The 10132-nt window shown below is 46.0% G+C and overlaps 1 protein-coding gene across 1 annotated transcript; it reads right to left on the minus strand.

Moving 5' to 3' along the window:
- Positions 1–67: 67 nt before the first annotated feature.
- On the minus strand, positions 68–9391 carry RFC5 (replication factor C subunit 5). Its single transcript, XM_045535085.1, has 11 exons — positions 9247–9391; positions 8228–8292; positions 7627–7763; positions 6433–6512; positions 5678–5751; positions 4269–4428; positions 3446–3527; positions 2901–3030; positions 2381–2458; positions 1448–1502; positions 68–374 (listed from the first exon to the last, which is right to left on the minus strand). The coding sequence occupies exons 1-11, from the start codon at positions 9303–9305 to the stop codon at positions 278–280; spliced, it is 1017 nt and encodes a 338-aa protein (XP_045391041.1). The 5' UTR covers positions 9306–9391; the 3' UTR covers positions 68–277.
- Positions 9392–10132: the final 741 nt, after the last annotated feature.

Here is a 10132-nt window from a genome sequence, read left to right on the forward strand (position 1 = left end):
TGGGGTGATAGAGCAAGACCCCATCTCAAAAAAAAAAAAAGGGGCAGTACACTAAGATATAATAATTATACATTAAAATTGTTTTACATACTCCTGCTCCAAATGGCCACAAAATGGTACTTTTTAACACCTGCTCACCCACACCAAGAACTGGAACAGAGCTTTCTAAGACTTGGGGTGACCATGGTTCTGTCCCATGCTCTGGGCAACAGTCCAACCCGTAACTGTCCTCTGCACTACTAGGTCTGGGAATTGTGGCCAGTGGGCTTCAGAGCATCTAGGCGTCTGTGACAATCAGGTCTCTGGTGACTTGAAAAGCAGCAATGAGGGAACTCAGCTGGATCTTCTCATTGGTGCCAACAGAAAGTCTGTACCTAAAAGAAATCAAGCATAAGGTAAGAAAAAACACTGTCATGGCCCGCTGCCTTTGCATAAGAGAAGGGAGATCAAGGGCTGAAAATCCACTGAAGGAGAGGGATGGGAAACGACCAAACACATTTATCCTGGACAGCAATCTTGCATGTCCTAATATTTTCTTCTCTGCCCTAAATGTTGATTTCTAAATTTGATGTTTCAAACTGCTGAGGACAAATTAAATTTTAAAAATTGTTAGTTATTACTACTAGTGTTCTAAACTTAACTTTGTCCTAATGGCATAGAAAGACAGAATTTATGTAACTAAGGATTATTTCATCCACAAAATACATTAAGAGGGAATTAAAATGGAGATCCTTCCTTGTAGCTAAGACATTTGACTGGGCAGTTTGGCTGACATGTCTGTGGGTCTGTGGTCTGGTCAGTAGAGCAGGACACTGGCAGTTCATCCTGCCACCTTTTAAGTGCCCAGCCACCGGAAGCCAAATCATCATATTCGCAACAGTGATAAGAATTGACCCAATCTGTGCACGTGAAAGCCAGTGCCGGCAAATTAGAGTTGGTCTACGCTGACGTCTTCTTTGAACCCAACGCTCTGTGTGTCTACTTAAATGATAGCTGCCAGCTTCAATGGGGGCTAATGACAGTGTTTATGGAACCAGGCTAAGTGGAAAATTGAGTTTGTGTTTACTTTTCCCCCCAGCATACTTTATTATGCCAAAATGCCTTAGTACCAGCTGGGTGCTGGTCATCCCCACACGAGTCTAGAAGTCAGAACGGAAGCAGGCCTCCCAATTAACAAGGGCATTTGCACAATCAATGTGGGCCAAGCCCTCATGGTCTCGGGAGAGGCCTTCACCTCAGATGGGTAACTGATCTGCACCCGTCCTTCGCGTTTATCCCCGTGGGCTTTAAGCAACTCGACACCCTTCCCCACCTTCCAGTACCACCGAAGACTAGATTATACCGTATATAAATGACTTAGACAAAAAGGCTGAAACCAAGCAAGCAGAAACAGTGAACTCACAACAGGGAAAAAAAGGAAAAGACAATTAGGAAAATATGTACTCACTCAATGTCTGCCATTTTGGTCAATAAATGTATTCGAACTGAAGATGGAAAGTCAACTGAGGGAAAAATAAAATCAAATGAGTAAGGTCTGTCACCCCTTACTGCCAAAAAACAAAAAAACCACACAGGATGAGTATGAGTTTCAACATCAAATACAAAACACTGATCTTCTCCTGAGGCCTCAGACTGATCACTAGAATCCACACCTCTAAGAAAGTAAAAGTGGTGTAGGTTTCGCACTTTCTACCCACTCTATTTTGTGATTCTTTATATAGCTGGGCTTGAGCTGACCATTTCTTGGGCAGAGACTGACACACGGGCCACCCAGGAAGAGGCCTGCAAAGGCACAGGCAGAACCAATGTTGGTGGATCCAGTTAAGCCTCTTGGTCTGCCGCTGGCTGCTGTGGAGGGAGAGCTTCTCCAAAGGCCTGTGCGTGGAGTCACTTGGGGAGCTTGACCCAATACTGATGCCTGTTCTCCCCCGAGAATGGGGGAGACTTACTGAGTCTGGAATGATTCCTATCTGCTACAAGGTTGAGAACCAATTCTCTGTGTAGAAGGTACGGTTAACTGGAACTTAAGATGATTTCCATAAGACTGTGCTGGTTTATTATGAAAGTTTATATGAAGATATACCTTATCCCTCTTTCCTTTTGAGTAAGATATTTTTTTAGAAATATGAAAATATACTTATTGCTATAAAATACAGACAGACCCCTGGAGGAAAGAAAGTTAGCCTTCAGGAGTTTCTTTCCACTCCCCAGCAGTTTGAACGGCAGCAAGACAGAACGGCTAAATGTAAGGGCTCTAATTTCTACTTCATTACTGTTTCTTTGCTTCAGGAATGAAGCCTCATGTTCCCCCTCTAACCATCCTTAACCCCAAAGCAGGCAGCCCCGCCACAGCTTCTCCGCTAGGGCGTGATGCAATCACCTCTGTGCACAAACAAGTGTATCTCGGTCAGGATATCGTGCAGTGCCAACCCCTTCAGAGTTTTCAACTCCATAATATCTAGAGAGGAGCAGTTAAGGCAAAGGGAACAAGTTCCAGAACAAACAGACTGCAGAGAATTTTGAATCCAAACCCTGGCAAGTGACTTTTTAAAGTAGGGCTTTTAATCCCAACACAGCTGTTTCTCTTTCAGTTTGAAGCTGCACGTGTTGGATCCCAGTTCTTTATTTTTCTTATGCTTCATCTTCAATAAGGACTTTCTGAAAGATAAAGCTGTGTCTCCTATTAGAGAATAGAGCCAAATGCAGTCCCAGAAGACTCTGGGTATTAATGACACGTACCCACTCCACCTACAGACACCTCGCTCCCCTGACAAGCTGACCAGAGTCACATGCAGCCAGTCCTTTGTCAGCAAGGTATGGGTGCTGGCTGCAGCCCCAGCTCCTGGAGCCATGTTGAGGCCTTGGACGCTTAACGTGCCGGGAGGTCCCACAAAGGATACTTCTGTAGGCCGTGGTGAAGTCTTGATTCAACATCCAGTCCAGAATGTTGGCGATGTCCGACTTGAGTGGGTGCCCCGTGCAGGTGTAGACAGTCTCCTCTGTCACCTTCCCAAAGGCCATATTGGTGCTCTGTGCAAACAGAGGGGGAGATGACAGTGGCTGTCACAGCAACTGCCAAGCTGCAGGGAGCCAAGAAGAAATTGGGAGGCAGCAATGCAGGTGGGCAGCAATGTTACACGGGCACAGGGCAGCTCAAACCCCAAACTTTCCACACTGGAAAGAGTTGGCCTCCTCAGGGGATGCCGCAGCTGGTTGGCTATTACAGTGCAGAATCCTTCCCTGGCTTTGCTTTGTTTGCAACAAATGATTCTTTCAATTTATCAAAATACAAAGTAGGGGTTGGGAAATCCAGCACATTAGGAGATCAAGGTCTTACCAGTTCTAGATTTCTGAATTTACAGATTGGTTGTGCTGTTGCTTATGCCTTTTCTTAAAAAACTCTGGTGAAGCAATGCCTTGAGATTTGCTACAAGTAGGACCATACCTGCAAAATGTTCAGAGCCCTGCGCATATCTCCGCTGGAGAGAGTTACAAGCGCTTTCATCCCATCTTCACTTATATCGACTCTGAAAAGAAACAGTCGAAAGGGATCTGTGAGGCCCCTGAGAGCACAAGCATTCACCAGGGGGAGCAAGACGGTCTGGAATGAATAAGGCTTTAAAAGAATGAAAGAAAAAAACAAGAACAGAGTTAATACTTTCCTAATCCATATGATGTAGAATTCACTCTGGTTTTTAGGGACGTGGGCTTCACATTAGTAGTGACAGCCCACTCACAACTAGAATGGCCCGTATTTAGGACCAGGCATTCTTACGCTGAGTGACTGGCTTTGAACTATGTTCTCTGGTGAGGAAAGAGGCCCGGCATGATCCCTGATCACAGAGCCGAAACTCCTCCTCTAAAATAAGCAGCCACCTGGGTCAGCTGCTTGCTGCCATCTGATTACACAGACTGGAATGTCTCGGAACCTTCCCTGTAGTCAAAAAAGGCTAGAAGCATCCTCGCAGAAGGGACTCGGCAGCCTACAGTTTCCAATGACAAAGAGAGTAGGAGGAAATGGGACAGCTTCCAGAGGAGGAGGATGGAATCAAGAAAAATCAAGAACCAAATGACTTTTATGCAGAGGAATGGCCGTGAAATCCCAGAGAAAATGACAGCAGTGAACAGTCCCCAGTGCTTAGCCTGCGCTGGGCACTCTGTTAAGCTGGTTACCAATGTCACCTCCGTTAAATACAAAGAAAGCAGCCAGTCATCCCAGAACTCTACTTAACACTACGCTCAATCCCCAAAGCCCTCAATATACTCACTTCTCCTCTTCTACGACATGTTCCAGGCGGGGAACCATGAGCTCTGGAGTCAGGGGACCAAATCGGAACCTCGTACACCGAGACTGCAAGGCAGGGATGATCTTTGACAGATAGTTACAGATGAGGCAAAATCTGGTATTTTCAGTAAATTTCTCAATCACTGGTGAGGGAAAATAAAATCACCTTGGATCAAAGTCCATTCTGATTCTTCAAAGGACCAAGGAGCCCTAACCTTTTCTATGGTCATCTGGAGGGTGCAGGAGAAGATTCAAGAATGCAGACAAGTGGGGATGGAGGCTGCCTGCACCGAGAGTGCACTGGCGTGTCTGGGACCAGAGTCCAGCCATTCCCCTTTCAAAAGCTGATGAACATGCCTCCGTGGGATTTTACAAACTGCTTCCTTTTTTACGCTCTGCTATGATTCTGGCACTTTTGCCACCTCACCCCATAAAGATAAGAGACCTATTCCTGTCCTTTTATATGAAATTATATCTGGCAGGTTGGTGACGCTTCACCTTCTACAGGCAGGAAGGGGAAGGCTTTTTGCAGACTTTCCAGTGGATGTTGTCTGGAAGACCCAGGGCACTCAAGGGAGCAGTAACCCAAACTGAGAGATGCTCCCGGCACCAGTTTCACTCCGCAGGTTCCCAGTGCTCTCCCATGGGGATCTGCCCAGAGTGACAGTCACTGCGTGCGGAACAAGATGCTGAAGAAAGGCTGCCAAAGCTCCTTGGACTGAAAGATATTCTAACTGTCCTCCTCCTCCTCCTCCTCTTCTTAAACATGTGCTGCAATCCTCTCCTGTCCCCCAAACTCCTAAAGATCATTCTTCTCTCATAGCTGATTCACTCAGAGTCTTAAAGAGGGAGATTTTAAGTGTCCTTTACAAGAAATGAACTGCACTAGCCACCTTAGGACAGACAAATCACAGGATACTCTCCCGACCCTGCCAAATGGCATGTGGCAAGTAGTGAAGTAATGTCACCTTTCTGAGTGTAACTAAACTTAAGATATTCTTTTCCTGGCAATTTTGTACGTAAGGGTACCAACAGCAAAAGTAACTATCTTAACAGTTTAAAAATGAAAGATGTCCCATACCTTTCCATCCAGTGATACAAATCCCAACCCTGGAATTAAACTCAGTGGCAGAAGAGAATGAAACACCAGTGACTGGTCATACCCAAAAGTCCTAACAGGGCTTATGTCCTTAAGGTGCTGAAAGGGGGAGCCCCCGCTACAGAGGTATCTTGTCTGGATCATAGATGCAATGCATGGAGAAAGGGATACAGAGGTTTCTCTGGGCCAGAGGATAAACAGAAAACAAACCACACCGCATCTCACACGCAGAGCTCCTAACTCCTTCCAGTGCACTTGTCAGCCCACACGCTGTGCACAGCAGCTCTGCCTACCTCTTCTCAAGGCATTCTGGGCGTCCTGAGTCATGGCATCAGCTTCATCCAAGATCACCAGTTTAAAGCCTTTCCTAGAAAAATAAACAACACCGTCTAAAGATTTCTTTAATCGCACTTCAACATCTGGGCCCAAACCCACATCTTCCCATTTGTGCCATTGAGCCCTGTCTCAGAAAGGCCATTTCTCCTAAAACGCTGACCAAGACAGACATCTTGGGTCACACAGAGAGGAAATGTCCCATCGCTCCTTCAACCCTTGGCAGGAACTGAGGTCTAAACTCTGTATTGCTTTATGTTGTATCCTCTGGCGCCTTCATCTTTCTTCCACAAAGTACCCGATTACTCTGTCTGCTTTTCCTAGTTCCTTTACTCCGGCCTAAGTCTTTTCCTCTTTTCTTTTTCTTTCAGCCACCATCCTACTTATCCTTCCCCATCTCAACTTATTTTTGTTTAAATTCAAAGTAGCTCATCCAGTCTTAGTTAGGGGAATTTAATCAGTCCTGAGTTAACTAATAAAAGTTCTTCCCTAAAGAACTTGCTGGTACAGGTGCAGATAATACTTTATTTTAATATTTGCATGATAACATTTCTTACCACCAGTCCTGTACTTTATCGCTTTTCTGTAGCTGCTTTTGACAAAATCATTTTTTTTTGCCTTTATAAACTGGCAAAGAGGAAGATTTAAAAAATTAAGCTATGCCACTTCATTGATCAAAATCTCTAGGGAGAGAGATTATTCAAATAATTCTTACTTAAATATTGTCCTTGTGCTCGCAAAGCTCAGGATTGGTCCCCGGACGATATCTATGCCACGGTCATCTGAAGCATTCAGCTAAACATGGAAGAAAGAAGTCAAAAGAAAAAACGTGTTGCTGAGCTATCTATGAATTCTTGGTTTTTATGTATCTTTTCATCAATTCAGCTCAGCAAACTAGCTCCCTCGGTCTAATGATGGCCAAGAGATCATAAACAACAAATCACAGCTGCACTCAAAACTCACTAAATCATTACGTTACGAAAGAAAAATGGCTACTTTGCCCCCACTCTTGGGGGGCACTCACTGCAACATAAATTGAAGAAATAATAATTAATTGGTCTGATCACACTGAATGGCACTTCTGGCATAAGCAGGATGATGCTAATTTTAGCTACCACAATCCAGAGGTTACCAAGTTTTTAATAAATGGAAATAAGGACATTAGTAGCAGCACAGTTCAAAGCCCCATATCTAAAAAGAAAGTTAAACATTTTTCTTGCAATAGACATTTAGATTTTTGTAATAAATCAGTTAAGGTCCAAGCAGTATACAGATGGCATACTCAAATGCAGTAATTTGAAGAGAATGAAACACAGACATATTTTAAAAGGTGTTGGTGGGGTTAGGGGAAACCACAGGGCTATGCCATGCCTGTTATCACCCCTGAGCCTGAAGGGGTTGGAGTGGCTGGAGGCACCTGGTGGGGGCTGATCACCCGTGAGATGTGCTCAGCCAGGTTAACTCCTTCAGGGTAGGTCTGGCCATCATCATTCACTTCCTTCTCCCACCCCTGCCAGGGCCCCTATTGGACAAACCCAACCAGGAGCCAGAGGGCAAAGGAGGTTGTAGTCAATAGAGCTCAGGCTTTGGGCAAAAATAGGAGGAGAAACATGGAGAATAGACCCGGAGGGGTACGTAGCAACTGAGTGACCATAGAGTAGGGTTTGGGTAAAAGTTAGCAACGGCAAAGAAAAACACCTAGCCCTACAACTGTCCTCTAGCTGACAAATGCCAATCCAGACCAGAAGGACCATTATAGAAAAAAGTGAATTGAAATATCTTATTTCAAATTTAAGGTGCCCAACTACCAGTGGGGCACCTTACTTTTAAAGTAAAATAAAACTCGCAGAACTGAAGTTGAAAGACCGGAGTCCTCAGTTGTTGGTAGAGTAAGAACAATCCTATTTACCTCTAAGACCATGGAGCCAAATTCCTTATCTTTGTACAGCTGTTTAGCACAGGCTAGGATGGTGGATGTCTTTCCTGTCCCTGGAGGACCATAGAGAAGCAGGTGTGGCAGTCGGTCTTCACTGATGAATTTCTGAACTGAGGATCGGGAAGGAAGAGGGACACCATCAGTCTTTGGGCGCTGCCTCATTCACCGCCCCCGATGAACACACTTCAACCCAATTCAACGTCCAAATCGGAGGCAGATGTAGCTTGAGGTAGGTGCCTGGTCTCTGTGTTCCTAGTACAAGTGGGATGCATTCCATTGTGCAGCCAGTCAACACATATTTATTGAGTGCTGCCTGTGTTACAGGTACCTTTTTGGGGTGCTGGTGACATCTGTGAACTTAAACACTTCTTTGTAATGCTATTTTTATGCTCATGTTTATGACTTAACCGCTAGACTGTAGCTACCTGAAGAAAAGGAATGAAAAACCTTAAAGCCACATTCTATAAAGCCCAAGCAGATTTTTCAAAGTTATCACTCAGCAGAGACAACAGCACCAAGAAATTGACACAGGTCCTTCCACTGGGATAAGAACAACTGACACATGGACACTCACTGGTACTCAGAATGTCCTGATGAGAAATGAGATCGTTTAGTGTCTGCGGCCGGTATTTTTCAACCCTGAAATACAATTTAGCATGTATTAAATATTACAATATATATAAATGAGAGAATATTTTGTTACATGCAAAAGAATCCTTTCATGTGCTAATTAAAAGAGGAAGGTGGCCGCCAGGAGCTGGGGGAGGGGAGAATGGGAGTGACTGTCAGAGGGTGTGGGGTTTCCATTTGGGGTGATGAAATTTTAGAACTAAACAGTGGGATGATTGCCAAAATTCTGAATGTACTTAATGCCACTGAATTGTACACTTTAAAATGGTTACAACTGTAAATCTTATGTGTTTTTTTTATCACCATAAAAACAAACTGAGCTGGCTATTAGACAAGAACAACTTGGAGTTCTAAATCAAGCCAAATCTCATCAACCTTTAAAGCATCACGAGGACACAGTTGTTCAAGTAGGATGGTTGAAAGTACGAGCTCTGAATTCAGACTACCTGGGTTCAAATCCGAGCCTATTTTCTAGTCTTGGACCTTAGGCAAGTCATTTAACCTTCCTAAGATGCAGTTTCCTCACGTGTAAAATTCGAATAACAGCGCAGTGCCTATCTCTCAGACTCAGTAAGGATCAAACATCTAACATGGTGTCTACTAACCTAACAGAAAGCCATTCAATAAAAGTTAACCAGGGAGCGTCATTATTATTTGCATCGAAGATTCTGGCGAGAGGGCAAAGGACATTTTGGCGTGGAAGCCAATACAGGATGTCAGAAGATGCGGGATCGAACCGCCGTGCTGCCACCCAGGTACAAAAGCCGCTTTCTTTTTCCGCAAACGGAATGGGGGGAACGGGTGAGAACTGGCAAAAGTCTAGGGGACTGGGGAGCTGGGGGGTGTCGGGGAAAACCTCTGTGGCTCGGCCCAGGCCGCAGGTGCTGGGGCGACAGGGCCAGACGGGGCTGGGGTCCTGCCGGCCGCCCGCTCGGTCCACAGCGCGGCCGCCGGGCCTCCTACCAGGGCAGGTTCCTGATCTTGGCGGCTGCAGGCTGCTGCTTGAGCGCTGAGGTCTCCATCGCGCGGAGACGAAGGTAACCGGGTCCTCTGCGGTCGTCGCAGTGGCGACCTGATCCCCGGCCCCTCACGCTTAGAGTTCGCGCGCAAAAGCAACTCTCGCGAGACTTGGCCGCCCGCTTCCGACTTCCTCCTTCGGTCCCGCCCCCTCTGCGTTGCTAAGGCGCCGGTTGCTAGGTTACCGGGAGGCGCGGGCCGCCGGCCTCCCTCGGCTCCTCCCCTCCAGCCTGCCCTGCGCTCTCCCTGACACCGAGGGGGCGTCCCGAGACGGGGAGCGGGCGAGCAAGGCCACCGCTGCAGCCGCCGGTCGGCGTTACGCTCACGGCCAAAGCCAATTCCAGCTGTCGCCAGGTTCAAACACGTACGTTCAAAGGAACATGAAGCTGCCAGGGCTAAAAAGAATCCTAAGCAAAAAACAACCCCAAATGACACGGCCGGTTCTTGAATATAGATGCCCGTATGCAAAACCCTTCGGGCCCAAAGCTGGGAGGTGAATATTTGGAAGTAAAAACCAACCCCCAGACAAAACAACTCCAGCCTTCCTAGCTCCCGAATCCGCGTCCCTCACCCCAACAAAATTTAGAGAGCCAACCTCCAGCAAAGGACTCCAGGGTGAAAACAAACAAAAACCCTTTCAGTTGGGTTAACACGTGTAACGGGAAGGGGCTAATTGATAAACACAAACGACAGGGTCCCTGTGATCTGAGACACTGAGGAGAAGCAGTATCAAAATTTTAGTTTTTTTCCTGAGGTGAGGAGATTCTGGATCACCTTTATTGTCTTCCTTTTTGTTTGTCTATATTTTCCAGCCATGAGTGTGTATAGCATC

This window comes from Lemur catta, chromosome 21 (assembly GCF_020740605.2).
Source record: "Lemur catta isolate mLemCat1 chromosome 21, mLemCat1.pri, whole genome shotgun sequence".
In the NCBI taxonomy this organism is placed as follows: domain Eukaryota; kingdom Metazoa; phylum Chordata; class Mammalia; order Primates; family Lemuridae; genus Lemur; species Lemur catta.